Here is a 19,577-nt window from a genome sequence, read left to right on the forward strand (position 1 = left end):
CACTGGCCAAATCTGGAACAATCTGAGTGGCAAAATAAACAATAATAACAATGGATTTTAACTCATTGAATAAAATAAGAATTCATGAGCCCATTCTAATACACACACAGAGATAAACAAACAGGAGAGAAGGAAAAGTTCTGTGTAGCACAATGATACATAGCTACAGCAGTTCCGTATAGTTAAATGATAAATGTAGGAGGAATCATGGAATTAAATCATCGCATTCAACACCCATGACAGAAACAACCGACTATGCCAAGAATCTGCAACAGGTCCTAAAACCAGTGATGAGTTTGATGTGAAATAGCATACTGTATTTGCATAGTCTCAAAGTATCTCCCCACAGGACACTCACAAAAGAACAAAACAGTAAGCTAGAGGAGAGAAACCCAGCAGACATCACCATAAGCAAGTGATCATTGTTAGTATCACCGGTAATGACTCAGACCCACATCATGTGCCTCCCACGGGGATGTACCCAGGACTCACCATTTCTCCAGTATTTCTGACAAAACTGCAAATCTTGCATCTAACCATGAGGAAACAACAAACAAACTTAAATTAAGAGAGATTCTACAAAATAACTGGCATCAAGTAACTCAAACACAGAGTTTGTGGTCCTTCTTAAAAAAAAAAAAAAAGCAAAAAACACATTCAGGCCTTGGGCCCCACTGGAGATTTTCACTTTTACGTTTTTGAGACAGAGTTTCACTCTGTGACCCAGGCTGGAGTGCAGAAGGTCACTGCAGCCTTGACCTTCTGGGTTCAAGTGAGCTTCCCGCCTCATTGCACACCTGCAGTCCCAGCTACATAGGGAGATGGGGTCTCCCTATGTTGCCCAGGCTGGTCTCAAACTCCTGCTTAAGCCATCCTACTGCCTCGGGCTCTCAAAGTGCTGGGACCACAGGCATGAGCAACCACGCCCAGCACCCATTAGAGATTTTCAGAATGATTCATCAGGCAGCTCATTCAACTGCACCAGCAGCCTCAGGGCAACACCTGCCCACCCAGGTGAGGCAGGGCCTGGTCACCCACACCTGCCAACCACCCTACCCCCACTTCTCAAATGGCTGGGCAAAAGGAGAGCTGGCACCTTGGCTTCCAAGTTGATGTCGCCACCTACTTCCCTCTGCCATTGAAGGTGAAGCTGCCCACTCACGGGAGGATGGCAGGCCAAGGCAAGCTTGGTGCACGTGCCCCATACCCTGATCATCATGACAGGCCTGTTTCTGGAAATCTAAGTCTACAAGAAATGTCTACACACAGCATCCTTTTACATGCCCCTGGTAAGAGCACATCAGAGCCTCTTTCTCACCCAGTTGCAAACAAATGTGGAGAGTCTGGGCCCAATCTACACTAGTATTCCCAACGTGAACAAGAACCCATGCCAAGGTGCTGTGCCTCCAGACTTCAGGAGGACTGGGCTGGGCCCTGTGGCCTCCCTAGATCAGCAAGGTTGAAGCAACCCACCTAGCAATCCATCAGTGCACAGGCTCGCTTGCCAAGCCCATGGAGTGAAAAGGCTTTTGCTGTGGGAGACAAGCACCTGAAGACTTGTTTCTACATGTTCAGGGCACTGCTGCATGCAAGACACCCAGAATGAGGCCGTGGAGACCAACTCCAACTCAGAGTGGGAACTGTGCCTGACTCAGGGGACTCAGAATATGACTGCCTTCACTAAATGCAGTCAAATAGGTGCTGGAGGGCAGAGAGGAGGAGGTGGTGGTGGTGGTGGTGGTGGTGACAAGCTGGTCAGGAAATGCTCCCTAGAGCAGCTGTTTTAAATGTGTACTAGATGAGGGCAGCACATTTAGAAGCTCCCCAGTTTGGGATCGAGAGCTGTGCCTGAAGATAGGGAGGAACACACTACAACCCAACCTGGCAGCAGGCAACTCTCTCACCCTGAGACTGACCCTCCAATGAAGATGATTAACAGAGCCTTCAGTGTATCCCCAGCTCCAGGCTGGGACCTGCATGATGATACCAAGACAAAACCAGCATGGTCATCCTTGCAGGGCTGACACCGTCAGGGAGGGAACCAGTCCTGAACACCACATTTTCCAAATGATGAGTGGCCCGTTCCTGGGGAGAAATAAACTTTGCTCCAATAACTGGGTCTTTAAAGGCTGGCTGTTATAGGAGCTGTTCCAGTAGGCTGCAGGGATTTGACCTACATGCCTAATGCAGATTTGAAGTATTCTCTTTGTACAGGTCACAAAGACACTACCTAAGAGAGTTTATAATTATATTTACTCCTCATGCTCTATGTTTCCATGCCTGAAAGGCATAAAGATTATGGCTGTAAGATGCTTAAAAATCTTTGTATACAAAATTGCACAGTCAGCTAGAATATACTGTCAGTCTTCCATATATCCACAGGTTCCACATCCACAGATTCAAGTAACCAGGATCAAAAATATTCAGGAAAGGCTGGGCACAGCGGTTCATACCTGTAATCCCAACACTTTGGGAGGCCGAGGTGAGTGGATCACCTGAGGTCAGAAGTTCAACACCAACCTAATGTTCAACATCACCTAAGTGAAACCCCGTCTCTAATAAAAACAGAAAAATTAGCTGGGCCTGGTGGCGCACGCCTATAGTCTCAGCTACTCAGGAAGCTGAGACAAGAGAATTGCTTGAATCTGGAAGGCGGAGGTTGCAGTGAGCTGAGAATGGGCCATTGCTCACCAGCCTGGGCAACAGAGCAAGACTCTGTCTCAAAAAGAAAAAAAGAAAAAGTACAAATGCTTTAAATTATATAATACTTACATTGCATTTACACTATATGAGTTATTATAAGTAATCTAGAGATGATTTAAAGTATATGGGAGGAAGTACATAGGTTATATGCAAATACTACTAAGTGCGGGGGCTAAAACCAATCTCCCTTGGAGACAGGACACCAAGGGACAACCGTACTGTGTTTTAAGACAAAAACCCCACCTCAAAGGATGGCAAACTGGTAAATTTCTGAGTCTAGGATGGGACACTTTCCAGCCCACCCCAGGCCTGTCTCCCCCAGCCCAGGGGAAAAGATTTACAGAGCTAAAACAAAACAAACAAACAAAATCCTTTCCAAAGAAGCCATGAAAAGTGAAGCCCAGTGGGGAAAAATAAAACTAAGTGTGCCTTGTGAATGTCAAAAGAGAGGAGGAAGCGGGGGCAGAATTTTTTAAACTGCAAATCAATGGTGAGAAACTACTGGAAAAGGCTGAGAGGAAATCAAGAGTCAGGAGAAAGCAGATCATCCCCTAAAACAGAGCTAGAAAGGCAGGGGGCCCCTTGGGTAGCTAAACAGGAGAGTCAGGGTCTCATTCCCAGGGACGCAAGCTCTTCCCCACAAAGCCCCAACCTTCGCCAGAATGCAGGGGTTGTGCAGGCAGTACAGTGAAATCAGGAGAGCCACCTCAAACTGTTTTCTGCTGCAAAACTACTATAAAATACAAATTTACAGTCCCTCTTCTGGACTATTTATTTATCTTCAACATACACCAAAACATCTTTATAGAAAATGCTTTGTGTTTCTTCCAAAAGCAAACATTTATGACCTGATTCTGATCCTGTTCTCCAGCTGGAACAGGGCGGGGCAAGTGGCACCAGATGGCCAGGGTGGCTTAGGGCTGCCCTTTCACCCAGGAGGGCTCCAGTTATCCCCACCCCACCCCACCCCATGCCCCAAAGATAACCTCGACAGCAGGGCTGTGGGCCAAGGGGGCTTTCTCGATCTAGCTCCATTCCCAAGACATCGCCAGCACCGAGGAATAACTGCTGTACACTGCACACCCAGAGGGGAAGGACTGCAGAGCCAAGGCTGGTGAACCTATTTAAAGTCGGCAACTTTCAGGAAAGCAAGCGGGTAAAGACTGCAAAACCACGAAACAGACTAACAAAGCAAAGTCCCAAGCATGACAGTGCAGCTGGCTGAAGCTATGCTTCTCAAACATGAAAGTGCATTCAGGCCAGGCACGGTGGCTTGGGCCTGTAATCCCAGCACTTTGGCGGACTGCTTGAATCCAGGAGGTAAAGGTTGTAGCGAGCCTTAATTGTACCACTGAGTGCAGAGTCAGACCCTATCTCACAAAAAATAAAAAATAAAAATTTAAAAAGCATTCGAATCACTTGGGTCACCTTGTTAACAATGCAAATTCTGATTCAGCTGATCTGGATGGAGGCCCTCAAGGTTCTACAGCTCAGTAAGCTCCCAGGTGATGCCCACCCTGCCTATCAGCAGGTCTGTGGATGGCACTTTGAATAGTAAGGAGGTAACACTGACACACAGAAGGAAAACAACCATTCAAGCAAGTCATGGGAAGAAAGCCACCCATCTTTATTGTGCTTGATTTGCGAGGATGCAATCAGCTTCCCTGGAGGAATGCTTTAATTTTGGGATTTGTTCGGGATTTTGGTGCATCCCACTGGATTCTCACAGATTATTTTTATTCCCATTTCTCAGCTGTAAAAGCTACTCTAACCAAATGATAGAGACCTGCCTCTTCCAAGACTACCGCCCTCCTATGTCGTGCCCAGCAGAAACACAGCCTACAGCAGTAGTGACACAGGCTGTACCCTGAAGACAATGGGAGGAAGTCAGACGGGCAGCAGGCACAGGGGGGCCTGGCACGCAGTGCTCATTAGGGCTGGCGGGCCCAGAGGATGGAGGCTGGGCCAGGAAAGGCAGATAAAGGGCCAGAAACACAGCCTGAAAGGTTACCAGGAAAAGAACATTTTGTCTCCTAGAACCTGTTAACAAAATAGAGGCAAAATTTAAACCGAGTCTCCACCCCCAAAGAGGCATGGGTATATTGTTTTCGTTTTTACTTTTAACAAGTTTGTTTTACATTTAAGAGCTTGGCCTCACTTTGGCAAGAGGTAAAATTAAAAGCTTTACTTCCCTCTCCCTGGATTCCACTTCACAAGAGAGGGGCTACACTAATAAACAAAAGTAATGTGCCATTTCCAAGAAAAGCCAAGGCAAGGTCCAAGGTAAGACTACTCATCAGTGAGCTCCAGGGGCCACACTCAGCACCTGAGAACTGGGAGTGTGTGTCTGGGCTCCGGGTGGATCGGTTTCCATTTGAAAACTACAGGCACCTTTTGAGGTGATCATCACCACCGATCAAGAACCTGAGGAAGAAACGCCCAGGAAAAGAGGGGTCCTTTGTTCATTCCATCTGATGACATTTTCTTCCAAAGGATCCTGAGTTGGCAAGAGAGATTCCAGGTTGTGACCAACCATTTTGGAGTTAGATTCACAGAACTCCAAGGGTTACAGCTAAAATGTTCCCGGAGTTCCTCTAAGCAGCACTTCCATTTTCCAGTCAGAATCTGCACCCCGGGAAGTGACCCGCCAAGGTCACCCAGTAAGCCAAAATTCAAACCCCAGCTTCTACATTCATGTGTTTTTCCCAGAAAGAATATACTGAGCTGCCTCAATCATGACTTTCCCAGTCTTGTTTGGGTCCAACAACCTGTAAACTAAAAATAAAATTCTAAGCCCCATAACCAACTAAACAGACCCTCTTGGCCACGAGGACCCCAGAGAAACCTGAAAAACGGCTCTTGGCCACAACGAGAAGGGAGGTTGGAAAGGCCTCATTACATACCTCCTCCATTTCGGGATTTAGACACAACAACTGACCATCATTAATATTAAAATAGAGATCATTAAGACTAAGAAACAAGACTCTTTGTGACAATAAGATATCGAAATATAAAGAGGATCAAAGGCCATGCCAGACAAGGGTTAAGTCACTCACCCCACTGCTGTAACCCAGTGTATTGGTTAATGGACTTCCTTATTTACCAGTCCTTTCTGCTGACTCTAAGTTTTTGGACAAAGCTTTACTCCTTTAACTAATTGCAAACTAAAGAATCTCGGCCGGTAATTGCAAACTAAAGAATCTCGGCCGGGCGCGGTGGCTCAAGCCTGTAATCCCAGCACTTTGGGAGGCCGAGGCGGGCGGATCACAAGGTCAGGAGATCGAGGCCATCCTGGCTAACACGGTGAAACCCCGTCTCTACTAAAATACAAAAAACTAGCCGAGCGAGGTGGCGGGCACCTGTAGTCCCAGCTGCTCGGGAGGCTGAGGCAGGAGAATGGCGTGAACCCGGGAGGCGGAGATTGCAGTGAGCTGAAGATTTGGCCACTGCACTCCAGCCTGGGCGACAGAGCGAGACTCCGTCTAAAAAAAAAAAAAAAAAAAAGAATCTCTGAACGCACCTATGACCTGTAAGCCCGTTTCACGATATCCCACCTTTCTGGGCTTAACCAATGCATATCTTCCATATACTGACTTATGCCTTTGCCTGTAACTTTTGCCTCCTTAAAATGTATAAAACAAAACTGTAATCCGACAGCCTCAGGCTCCCTTTCCCTGGACCTCTTGAGACTACTGTGCTTTTCCCGGGCCACAGACACTCACTGGATTGGAATAAACCTCTTCAAAATATTTTAGAGACTTTGGTTTTTCTGTTAACATACCCCTCCCCTGCTAAGTGGCATCTGTGTTTCAACGCCTTTCACGGTGAGCACCAGCACTTTTTGCTTTGAGTCCTGTAGGTGCTACAACATTTGCTAAAATAAGGGCTGGGTGCTGTGACTCACACCTATAATCCTAGTGCTTCGGGAGTCTGAGGTGGACAGCTTGAACCCAGATGATGAGTTCGAGAACAGCCAAGGCAACATAGCAAGAGCCTGTCTCTATGAAAAATTTTTAAAAATTAGTCGCGCATGGTGGTACGTGCCTGTGGTCTCAGCTACTGGGAAAGTTGAGGCAGGAAAATCACTTGAGCCTGGGAGGCCAGGGCTACACTAAACCATACGCATGCCACTGCACTCCAGCCTGGGCAACAGAGCAAGATTCCATGTCAAAAAATAAAATAAAATGAGGACACTCCAAGGTGCAACCCTATCTGGGGCTGAGGCTTGCTTCCTGATTTGTAAGACTTGGCTGATAAGAGAATCAAATAAGACAGCCAGGATGGGTTTTGAAAGGGTGAGATAAAACGCTAAACACATGAAAACTAGTGGGAGTTATGAGTTCTATACAAAACAACTCTATTTCAAAGGCAGGTGCCTTACAGATTCTGGCTGTGGTTTAGAAAGGAGACAGTATGGGTTGGGGCGGGCACACCTCAGATAGAGAAGTCAGACAGTGGGTGACAGTGGCCTTCACCCCGCCTGCAACCCCACACAGAGCTAAAATTGTACCCTCAGAGAGAATGCTCATTTTGCCCACCAAAAAGTGGTCAGGGAGAGAAAGGAGAGATTCAGATATGAAGGAGCAGGGGACAGTTCCCCTCAGTTAGAGAAAAGTCCTCATAACCATAGAGACCAAAATAAAAAATATTCTCAACCAACACTGCCTCTATTTTCAACAAGGACCAGGAGATTAAGAACGAGCATCCTTTGTGTCTCGGAGTGGCTTTTTCTGCCGAAGACCTGGAGGCTAACTCCCTCTCTCTTTAGTGTGCACCCTCGGTGGCCCAAAACAGGTGAGACCTCTCTCTGTTCCCACTGTAGGTGTCACTATCTTTGTGATCCAGTAAGAGGGGAGACTCTGTGCTTCTCTCAGCATGGCTGGGAGATAGGGGTATAGCCAGAGGAATCAGGGGTGCAGTCAGGGGGCTCCCATGCCTTTAGCTCAGTGGGCAGATTCATGTCACAAGGGTTTCCACTTCGCCGGCGCTGTGTGCTGGCTGGCTGCTGCCCGCTGCCAGCCTGAGATTCAAGAGCCCGGAGATGGCAGAACAAAGGAAAATGGCTGTGGCTCCTGCAGCGGGGGTGGCTGCAGGCTGAGCTGCCAGCACACAGGCTTTTCAGCAGCTGAGTGCTCGCGTGAGGAACAGGGGACACTGGGCTGAGCACTGAGGCACAAAGAAAGTGGGGGGCCTGGGAGACTAACAGCAACCCAGGCACGTGCCTGGCCCCCACCCAAGGGCACAGCTGGGCCAGGAAGACTGGGCAGAACTCACTCCCCAAAGCAGTGGGCAGGTGGCCGACAAGCCTGGCACCGGCCACTCCTGTTCCTTGCGCAGCTGCTCAGAACTCTTACCTAGAGGTGTTCCAGGCAAGCACAGGGACCTGAGAAGGGCGAAGGGGGATCTTGACAGATGCAGAAACTAGAATCTGAGAACACATCATGGGCCTTGGAGTGGCTCAAGGCTCTCTGCAAATGGACCTCTATTAAGCATAATGGGCTCCTGCTACCAGCAACAATAGCTGCACTGACCACTCCCTCTCCCCCTTGCCTCCTTTTCTAGTCCCCTCCCACCCCACCCCCCAAAAAAAACCTACAATGGGAAGCAGCAGGAACCAGGGCAGAGCCCCTGAATAGCTCCACTGTGAGGCCCCAGGTCCCGCCTCCTCAACCCCACAGGTCAGCCCGCACTGCCACCAGGCCACAATAGAAACCTCTGTGCTACCAAGGACCCAGGCCCAGACAACGAGCTGCACGTGGGAAGCTCTGGCGTTCTCACAGGGACTACATGTAACTGCAATGGTGAGAAGCTCTCTGACTAGAAGGGTGGGAGAGCCATGGCAGGGACACAGATCTCAAACCCACCAGGTCAGGGTCTATTTAGGAGGACTATCTGCCAGCCAGCCCTAAAATCTCCCTGCTTCCCACCCTGCCCTGGCATGGGGCAGTGAGAGCCACACAGGGAAACAACCAGAGAGCTCCCAATACAGAGTGGGCGCCTCCAACATGCCCTCACGACTGTTCCTCCTTCCCCACTCATCCCAGGAAGAACCATACCCCGTTTCTGTTCTGAAAGGAAGCGCCTGCTCAAAACACAAAACCCATCTATTATTTTCACCAGGTGCCCTTTACACAGGCTTTTAAAATCACAGGGTGGCAATCAGGCCCAACGCGGCCTGAACAGGGAGGTCTGCAGAGCAACGAAAGGCCAAGGGAGACCAGAGCAGGGGGCCGATCCTCACACCAACCCCTGACACTGAGGGAAATCTGTTCCTCTAAAAGCTGACGCCAGCTCCAGCTTGTTGCAACCAAGGCTCCCCCTTCACACCCTACACAGGTCCTGCAAAGTCCTGAGGCCGCTGGAACCCACTATGAGAAGCCTGCTCCCCCACTACACCCCAGCTCGCTCTGGCTGACTCCTCACACTTTTGGGGGTACAGGCAGCATGACCCACAGGGCCAGCCAAGGGCTGTAAATATGGAGCTCATGGAGACAGGCTGGCCTGAACTGAACCAAAGACGGACCTGGGTGGGAACCAACACGCTGGCACCCCTCATGCCTTTCCAGTAGTTTCTCCAGTTCTTGTCTCTGTAGAAGGCCAAGATCCCTCCAAAATAAAACTTCGTAAACTTTCATTCCCCCTTTCGGAAGCAAAGCCGCATGTTTCTTTTCCTTTTACACACCTAATGCAGTAACTCCGCATCTAGTCATTTCCACTACAGACCTAGAGCATGCATGAGACACTCCTGCAGCTTAGCCTATAGAAACAAAATACTGAAAGAAACCTCAAAATCCATCAATAGGGGGCTGGTAAAGTGAGTCATCATTCACTGTACAGCAGAATCATGCACTGCTGTTAAAAAGAATGGACTAAACTATGTGTGCTAAAATGGAACAATCCTGGGATAAATTTTTAGAGTAAAAATCAGGAAGTGCAAAACAGCGTAATTAGTTTACCACTGGGGTAATAAACAAGAGAGGAATACAGACACGCTTGACTAGGCACTGAACATCTGGTGACAGGGGCCTCAGAGGAGTAGAACTGAAGGGGTCAGGGATAGAAATAGGAGTTTTCACTGTGTATCTTTGTTATGTGTTTTTCATCATGTATACATTTTTGTAAATAAAAATGCTAAATCTAAATTAATATTTAAAACACCTGAAGTTTGTGGCTAGACACACAATTTTACCTGTAGCTGTCTGCAGGCAGCTTCTGGTGTTTCCCTAAAACAAGGCAGAGTTAACAGGGAGGGGAAAGGAATCAAGGGGAAGGAGGGGGTCAGGCAGTAGCACCCTCAGGAATAAAGACTCACCAACTCACTTAAGACTCCACCCCAAGTCCCGAAATAGAAAGTTTTCCTAAGAAGAGCAAGAGCAGATTCTGACAAAGGCACAAAAGAAACCGGACCATCTGCTGCCAAGCCCACTTCGTGATAAAACTGTAAGACCCTAAGGTCCAGGCAATGTATGCGATGCAGGAGAGGGGGCTGAAACCCAGGCATCCCAGGCCTCCACAGAGACCCTTCTCTGAGCCCTCCCCACTCATCAGTGGAGCTCGAGGTCCTAGTGCTATGAACAACATCCCAGTTTCAGCAACTAAAGAAAGCTATTTCAACAGATTTCTAGGCCTGGCCCAATTCCAAGGATAGGCTAAAAACAGTTTCTCCAAAATCCCAGCTCAAAACCCCATTCCCTAACCACTAAACTCCATGTACCTTCCAGGAAACGGAAGCTGCAAAACGGAGCTGTGAGATGCACTTGTAGATTTATTCCTCACTAAAGGGATACATATATGTTGTTTAAAAGCTTCCTTTAACTGACGTGTCAATAAATACTCTGCACTCAGAAGCACTGATATACTTCCTCCAAGTGATTTTTCCCCCTAAGGAACAATACAAAAACCATTCCAGCCTTTCCTGCTGCTGAGGGGAATGACACAATGACCATTAGAACCTGGACCGGCCAGACCATTTGAGTGAGAGATGTGGATGGCAGGGAGTGGTTCACAAACAGAACTCTATCTATATAGAATAACTCCCCCACCTCACCCCACCCCATCACATCACATCCCATCACATCCCATCCCACCCCACTGCCACCCCCTAGAGGCCACCAGAGCAGACAGAAATAAACACCTCCTAATGACCTCAAGCTCAAAGACTGCCCAGACCACAGGGAAAGAAGGCCAGAGAAGGGGAATGGGTATATTTGGTTCCCCTTACAGAATAAGATGCTTTCTCAAGACTGCTAAATATGTTCAACAAGTAGCGCCTGAATTAAGAAGCACAAATGAAGTGCCCAGGAGTTTGACACCAGCCTAGGCAACATAGCAAGATCCAATCTCTACAAAAAAATTTTTTAAATTAGCTGGGTGTGGTACTGCAAGCCTGTGGTCCCTGTTACTCAGGAGGCTGAGGCGGGAGGATCACTTGAGCCAGGAAGGTGGAAGCTGCAGTTGTGATAGGGCACTGCACTGCAGCCTGGGCAACAGAGTGAGACCCTGTCTCAAGAAAAAAAAAAAGGCACAAATGAGATCTCACAACAGTGAGAATCACACTGGCACTTGAAGCCCTCATATCTCATTCTGCTCCTCTCTGTGGCTCAGTGTAAGCCCTCAGCAGGTCTTGCCTGTAATCGTACAATCCTCTGTGAAACCAAGACCAGCCCCTCTCTGTCTTTCTGCAGGAGTGAGCAGAGCCCACCCCAGGCACTAATCCTCAACACACCAAATCCTGGCACCTGCCTTTGCCACCTCATCGATCATGCCATGGAGGGGAGTGTCAGGGCTACCCTACGCCAGAGGAGCCCTCAACTAAACCTGCCCACCCCACCCCATCCTGGGCACATGCCACTTGCTCCTCTTTGCTTACACACTTAGCATCTCAGAGCCCTTGGGAATGAATCCCCCACCACTACCACCAACTCTGATTTTGGCATGCCCCCCTCAAAAACCTATCCGCGTTTATCACTTGTATTTTACAGGAAGCTACTAGAGTAACAAAACACAATGAATGTGGCAGGCAGGACGGCTGCAGAGAGCAGGGTTCAGTCACCATCACTGTTCCGCTGCAAGGGTGGAAGCTGGCCACAGAGCCTCTGGGAAGGAGGGAAGGCCCCATCCACAGCTGACAGGTTTTCCTTATTACAGCAAGAGCCTGGTTCCTGAAAAGCTGACTGTTGAGACAAGATCAGCCTCAAGAAAAGGAGGCAGGCCAAACAGGGTCACCTGTGCAGGGGAGGCTGGAGGGAGCCGGCCCTCAAGAGAGGCAGAGTCTGATCAAGCAGAGAGGAGGGCCAGAGAGAAAAAGAGGAGCCTCACGCATGAAGGAGGAACAAGGTAGGCTGGATGCAGGGACCTGAAGGCCTAAGACAGAAGGAAGCTGGTGAAGCTCCCAGGAGCTCTGGCTAGAAGGCCCCAGGAGTGTGCAGTCCAGGCAAGAGGAAGAGATCCCCCACAGCACCTCCCTCTGCCCAGCTCAAACAAATGGGACAGTCAATCCGCAGGCTGATGGAGGCTGTGGAGAGAGAACCACAAAGTTGTCAGACTGGTTTGTCCAGGACAGGGAGAACAGGAAACACAAATTGCAGCAAGAGCTCAGTTTTAGAGGCAAAAAAAAAAAAAAAGAGTAGTCCAGAATAAAATGGCTGTGGTCTGACAGCCAACAGATTTGGCAATAGAAGGCTAGCGGGGGATAGCTGTTACAAGCAGCAAAATTGGTGGGTTGTAGGGATATGAGGACCCAGGTCCATGCGATTTCCTGGGTGCAGAGGGGAAATCCAGCAGGCCAAGAGTAAGGGAGCCAAGGGACAAGGGGCCAGCAGATGCTGAAAAGGACCAAGGTTTCTGGAAAAAAAGAGAGTGACACAAGAAGGAACACCTACAAGGAGAGAAATCTGTCCCCTATTCTTGCACTGGCCCAAGCTCAGGACCACTCACACCTGTCTCCTGAGGGACAGGCCAGTGCAAGAAGAATGGACAGGACACTGCCAGCCACGGGATACTGACAGAGATTCTGTCCCTGACCAAACTTCATTTCTCTGAGCCCTCTGCTCACCTGGTCCTGACCTAGGGCTCCTAGCTCCATTCTCTCAGAGCCTAGTTTTAGCAAAAATCCTGTTAACCAGAATCCCCCACCCTCAATATCTAATCACCCTGGATATCTGATCGTATTTCTCATCTTCTGCTATCTCCCAGGTAAAACCTGATCACCCTGGTCTGCCTGCAACAAGAATTCACTTAGCTAAGTTTAGTAAAAATTTCCCTACCCTCTTAGAAATGTTTAGGAGGCCCCACACTCTGCTCCTTGGCTGTAAGTTCCCACTTTTCTTTGTTGTATTTGAAGTTGGCCCACTCTCTCTCCCCTACTGCAAAATCCCATTGCCATAATCCTTACACCTACTGCAAGTCGTAAATACAGACTACCTTACCAGTTTAACAAGCGTCAGAATAAGTTTTTCTTTAACCAGCTCCCTAAGTCTTCCTGGACCCGTTGCTCCCACCCCTCACTCAGGGTGTGTAAACTACTTGGTCTGGGGCTGTGGCTGACCTCCCCTACCAAGCCCCAGAAAAAGACCCTGTCTGCCTGGCCCAGGGACACAGAAGAGGACCCTGAGCACAGCTGGCGGACACCTAGATTGGGGACAGACACATTCCTACTGCTGAGAGTCCCACAGCATCCCCAGGATCACCACTCAGACCTCGGGGTACAAACAAAAGAGATTCGGGAGAGACACATTTCCTTCCACTGCTCTGGGGCCTCTCTCCTGGATGTTACGGCTACGAACTCCTCTCAAGGCCGTGGGGTGTATAGGAGCACAGGCCCCAACAGCTGGGATGCATAGTCAGGCAGGAAAAACCCAGAGAAGATTCACTAGCCCCTTGTTCCGGCCCCTCCCCAAACCTTATCCATGCAGGACAGCCCAACTCCAGCTCTCCCAAATGCCAGGAAACCACAAAGGCTCTGAGGTAGCACCAGGAGCTCACCTCTTACCGGAATCCCAGAAGCCACTTTAGAGACAACTGCCCCAGCTCTCAGGCTCCCAGCTCAGGCCAGCACAGCCTAAGGAGGGAGGAGCCAGTTCCTCCAGCTATCTAGCTGAAAGGCACAGGCTCTAGGCCTTCTCCCTGACTGCTCAGTTGGGAGGCAGAACAGACCGCAAGGGGTGTTCAATCCCAGCCTGCCCAGGCCCACTTAAGCTCTGGTCTCCAGGCCTGGCCTGCTGCCTCCTAAAAGAAAACCACAGCCCCACCCAACCCTACCCAACCCCACCAAGCCCAAGAGTGGAGGAAGTGGGGTTTCCAGAATCAGCTGCTGGTGAGCACTTGCTGAGTGCCACCAGAGATGGCAGCTGTCTCACACCAGTGTCAGGCCTAACTCAGGGGCTTTGGATCTTGTTTCTCAGTGTACTCATGCTTCACTGCAACCCGGTGAGACAGGAAAGGCAGCCTTGATTCTTTTCACTTTACAGATGAGAAAATTAGACAACTTTTTTTTTTTCCAGGAAGAAAAAAAAAAAAAGACTTGTGTAGGTCACTCAACTAGAAAGTAGATGCAACTTGAAAGCTTGCCTCACCACTGTTCACTCTGCAAGCTGGACAGGGTTATTCAACTTCACATCTCCACGTTTAATCGGCAGAGGCACTGGACACTGCCTCCCTGCCAGGGCCTGCGCTTTCACTTGCCCTGTCTAAACCAAAAGCATACGCAGTTAAGGGAGAAAATGGATGTGAAGATGCTATGAATAACCTCCCTGATTCACAGTTAAAAGAGGACACTGCTATAATGGAAGATAAGCAAACAAACCCAGGCATTCACCTAGACCAAGGGCTATCAAAACTTCATTCTACGCAGCAACCTGGGTACTCTGATGGCCTGCCAAGAGTGGGACCACTGCTGGAGACCACCACCACCTCTCACTCCACTAGTAGAAAAACGGAGGCCCTGGAAAAGGTGGAAATATGCCTAACTAAGGAGAGTGAGTTAATCATGAGGCGGAAGAACCTGAGGCCTTACCACCTCCAACAGTGTCTGCTAGCCCCGAGGGAAATCACCAGAGACCAAGCAGGTGACCAGGCACAAAATTAAGGGCCACAGTGTGAATGACTCCTTAAAATCCTGCTAAGGTGGCCTGAGGGGGAAAACGTAACTAACAGAGGGTTGCTACTCCCTTCTACAGACCAGGGATCTAGCCCCACACTCAATCCCATCCCCAGTGGGAGTCCACCTTCAGTCACCTCACCACCACTGCTTTCCATACCCCTACGGCTGCAAGCTCAATCCCTGAGTCCCACAAACGTGCGGAGGACCAGGGCCTGAGGGAGACACTCTTCTGCATGTGGCAATGTTGGTCTTCCCATTCCCTGGCCTGGGTAGCACTACCTGCTTCTGCTTCTAGGAAAGGTGGCTGCCCCTACAGGCCACATCCAGGTAGGGGATGGAACATGCAAAATGTCCAAGGACTGACAAGGCAGGACAGGGACAGGCAGCAGGAGCCTAATCCCCTTCCCATAGGCATCTTAAAGGCCACCAGGACTCAGTGGCAGGAAACAGGTATCATCATGCTCTCTGTCCCTCTGTCCAAGCCATCAGGAGTGTTCCCACTCATCACTATGGGTCCCCCCAGTGAGGACAACATAAAGAAGATAAATGAATATGCAGTGTGAACAAGAAATAAACTTCTGTTGCTTTAAGCCTTTGAGACGTGGGGATTGCTGTTACCACAGCAAACCGTGATCTATCCGGAAAGACATAGGCAGTGACTCACCGATCTGCTGCATGTGGCAGTGTTGGTCTTCCCATTCCCTGGCCTGAGGGAGACAGAAGCTACATCACCAATCAGCAGGGGTTCCGGGGTACCTGCTATGTGCCCAGGCTGTGCTGGACAGATGAGATGTGTTCAGAGGCAAGGACACAAGAGCACCTTCACTGAAAACACTCATTAGTTCCACTGTGGGCCAGGCTTGTTCAGTATATGAATCTATTTTAATCACCTCTGAGAAGAACATATTGTCTAAATTAGAAATGAGAAAACCTGGCCAGGCACGGTGGCTCACGCCTGTAATCCCAGCACTTTGGGAGGCCGAGGGAGGCAGATTACTTGAGGTCAGGAGTTCGAGATCAGCCTGGCCAACATGGTGAAACCCCATCTCTACTAAAAATACAAAAATTAGCTGGGTGTGGTGGCACACACCTGTAGTCCCAGCTACGTGGGAGGCTGAGGCAGGAGAATCGTTTGAACCCAGAAGGCGGAGGTTGCAGTGAGCCGAGATCACACAACTGCACTCCAGCCTGGCCGACAGAGTGAGACTCCATATCAAAAAAAAAAAAGAAATAAATGAGAAAAGCCAGCTCATATTGAGACCTCAAGCAAGTTACTCTGTGACCTCTCGGGACCACAGTTTCCTCATCTGTAAAATGGAGCTGTTGACATCATGGTTGTTTTGTTTTTTTCTTTCTTTTTTTTTTTTTTTTGAGATGGAGTTTCGCTCTTATTGCCCAGACTGGAGTGCAATGGCGCAATCTTGGCTCACTGCAACCTCCACCTCCCAGATTCAAGCAATTCTGCTGCCTCAGCCTCCCAAGTAGCTGGGATTACAGGCATGTGCCACAACGCCCAGCTAATTTTGTATTTTTCGTAGAGACAGGGTTTCACCATGTTGGTCAGGCTGGTCTCAAACTCCTCATCTCAGGTGATCCACCCACCGAGGCCTCCCAAAGTGCTGGGATTACAGGCACGAGTCATTGCACCCGGCCATCACAGTTGTTTTCAAGGATTAAATGAGTTATTACAAGTCAAGCTTCTAGGGTGTAAGTCTCAATAAACTCACTATTAATATCACTATGAAACCTTCCACATAACTGCTATAATCTTGTCCTTCACTAGATTTTAAACCAGCAAAGTTTTCCCAGGCCTGGCACAATGCCACTTTACAGGCACTGCCAAAAGGAATTCTACCTCAGTTGAAGTTAAATGGGTCAAATTCCTGAGCACATGGTGGCCTAGAGTGTGGCCTCAGGAAATAGTTCCAGAACCCAGGGAACTTCACTGCCACCACAACCTTCAGGGCAGGGCCATCTCCTCTCCCACTTCATCCTGTCACTTCCCACATGGGAAGGACCCTCACCAGTCCTCAGAGACTAGCACAGCTGCCCAGCTGGTGAAGGGGGACACTTCCCTGGGCAGCCAACCATTCTGCAGCTCCATGCCCTTTCTTCCTGGGGCAGCCACAAACCTTCAGAAGCACCCATGGACTCAAACCCCCATCTCCCTGAATGATCCTGCTGTGCTGAGATCAAGCTTAGATCAATAAACACTACTGAGCACCTATGCCACGTCCAGCCTGGGTTCTAAGACCACACCAAGTTTACAGCTGGTGAGGGACTTTCCAGACTTGGAATAGTGCCTGCAACAATGCCTCGAACCCCACAGAAATCTCAACCATGCTTTGTTAAGTAAACTGAGGATGACATTAGGTGGTCCAAGCAGTGGAGTTCAGAGATGCGGGGATGGACATACCCAGAAAGTCTCCAACTGAAGTTGGGGTGCAACACAATGAGAAGGAAAGGGAAAACACATCTGGTGGCCCTGGGTTTCCAGGGCCTGTCACTATAACGTTAGGGATCGGGGTGGGATGGGATCAGACTGCATGTGGTGGCTCACACCTGTAATCCCTGTGCTTTGGGAGGCTGAGGTGGGGGGATCTCTTGAGCCCAGCAATTTGAGGCTACGATCACACCGGCAGCTAAGGGGATAGAAAGGCATACAGGGAGGCCGGGCGCGGTGGCTCAAGCCTGTAATCCCAGCACTTTGGGAGGCCGAGACGGGCGGATCACGAGGTCAGGAGATCGAGACCATCCTGGCTAACACGATGAAACCCCGTCTCTACTAAAAAATACAAAAAACTAGCCGGGCGAGGTGGCGGGCGCCTGTAGTCCCAGCTACTCGGGAGGCTGAGGCAGGAGAATGGCGTAAACCCGGGAGGAGGAGCTTGCAGTGAGCTGAGATCCGGCCACTGCACTCCAGCCTGGGCGACAGAGCGAGACTCCGTCTCAAAAAATTAAAAAAATAAAAATAAATAAAAAATAAAAAAAAATAAAGGCATACAGGGCCATGATGGTGCAGTCTGGGCTTCATTTTGGGGGTGCCAGGGCTCAGGAAGATCCCTGGAAGGAAGGCCGACCCCATCAACCACTTGGCTGGCTTAAATGTGGCAAGGACATAGGGCTGCTCCGATAGCCTGTCCCCAGGTTTCCCTTCACAAATTGAGAAGGGTAGCCAGAGCACTCAGCAGGCACTAACTGCTTCTAGACTTCAAGATCAAGGGGCGAGGGGAAGGCTACTTTTGAGGATTTGGCAGGCCACTCTCTCAGTAGCCCAAGAACAACCCCCTCTCGGAAGGGAGGAAGATCCCCTGGAGAGCAGACCACTGCCAGGAGCATACCTGCAGAGGTTCTAATACTATGCTCTGCACTGCCGCTCAAGACCGCCTGACCTCCTGGATAGCCGCGCCAGGACACCCAAGGAGTGTGTGTGACACCGCCGCACTCACCACCGCTCCGCGCCCAGCACCAGGACAGTACCCGGGCCCACAATTTCCCCCGACTCCCCCAGCACAGACCGCTTCTCGCCGGAGATCAACCTTAAGTCCCCAACACAAGTGTTCCAGCGGTCCGAGGGCCAAAGTCTCTCCACACACCCTCACACAGGCACTTCCTACCCACCAGCACCCCACCCCTGGGGGTGGAGGAGAAGCAGCAACGGCCGGAGACCAGCACACTCCGCAGCCACAAACCTCACTCTACCAGAACTCCGGCTAGGTCAAGGGGTCAGGCTTTGCTCCCAAACACAACTCCACACGACTAACGCGGAGAAGCTGGGTCACCGCCTACTCAAACTCCGGCCGCCCCAAACCCAAGCCGGGCAGAGTGGGACCCACGGCGGCGTGGGAGACTGACCACGACCACGGCGGGGCAGGGGAAAAGGGTGGCTCGCCCCGGCCTACGCCCACCCCCACCCCGGACCCGAGCTCCGGGGGGCCGAGGGTGGGTGGCTGAGCCGAAAGGGGCGCCCATCCCAGAGCTCGCTGCTGGGGACGAGAAGCAGAGCTCCGAGCGGCAGCGGCCGTCCAGACTTCCCGTCGCCCTCACCCCGCCCGGCCCGGGCGCGCACTCGCCGGGGTGCACGGATGGGGCGAGGGGTACCGAACCGGGAGTGCCGGCCCCGGGACCGCCGCGGCTCCCGTCCGCCGGGCGCCGGAGTTCGGCTCAGCCGGGTCCCGGCCGAGGCCTCCAACCTCTAGCGAGCGATCCTGGCAGACAAAGCCAGCACCGCCCGTGGGGCCGCTCCCGGGCAGGCGGGGAGGGAGGCTGAGGGGCCAAGCAGGGACCTGGGGAGCAGCCTTCGCCTCCGGAGGACGCTCGGGGAAGTCGGCCTCAGACAAAGAAGGGGGCAGGCCCCGACGCCCCAGGCGAGTCTCCGCGCTCTACTCACCCGCGCGCGGCGGCGGCAGCGGCGGCGCGGCCCGGCTCGGCCGAGGAAGTTAGAGCAAGTTCGGCGGCGCGGGGCGGGAGGGCGCGACTCAGGCCGTCCGAGCGGCGGGGGCGGGGCGCAGAGGGGGCGGGGCCGGATGGCGTCGGCGCCCGCCGGCTGCCGAGGAAGGGGCGCCGGCTCCCTGCGCCGCCCGGTGCCGGCCGCGCGCCTGGGCCGCCTTCTGCCCCGCCCGCCCGCCGGCTCGCCCTCCCCCACCACGCCCCGCTCCGGCCGCGCGGCACCGGGGACCGCGAGGCCGGAGGTCGCCCGGCCCGCCCCTTTGTCCCGCTCTGGGCGGTGCCGGAGGCTTGGGGCGGCCAGGTTCCGCGCCCTCCCTGTGGATGT

General features: G+C 51.2%; 1 protein-coding gene across 4 annotated transcripts in view; it reads right to left on the reverse strand.

The window, feature by feature from the left end:
• Window positions 1-19,284, reverse strand: part of TSPAN14 (tetraspanin 14) — a 66,786-nt gene extending 47,502 nt beyond the window's left edge. The window contains exons 1-2 of one of the 4 annotated variants that reach the window (XM_017856244.1): window positions 19,194-19,280; window positions 493-532 (exon numbers count right to left, since the gene is read on the reverse strand). In XM_017856244.1, the coding sequence (XP_017711733.1) occupies window positions 493-532 (40 nt within the window). In that variant the 5' untranslated portion in view covers window positions 19,194-19,280. Of the gene's footprint in view, window positions 1-492; window positions 533-13,686; window positions 13,805-15,467; window positions 15,489-19,193 lie in introns of those variants that run through there. The other 3 variants (XM_017856246.1, XM_017856245.1, XM_017856247.1) reach the window with 3 other exon arrangements.
• Between the last annotated feature and the right edge of the window lie 293 nt (window positions 19,285-19,577).

The sequence above is a fragment of the Rhinopithecus bieti genome, unplaced genomic scaffold, assembly GCF_001698545.2.
Source record: "Rhinopithecus bieti isolate Rb0 unplaced genomic scaffold, ASM169854v2 scaffold_43555, whole genome shotgun sequence".
Classification (NCBI taxonomy): domain Eukaryota; kingdom Metazoa; phylum Chordata; class Mammalia; order Primates; family Cercopithecidae; genus Rhinopithecus; species Rhinopithecus bieti.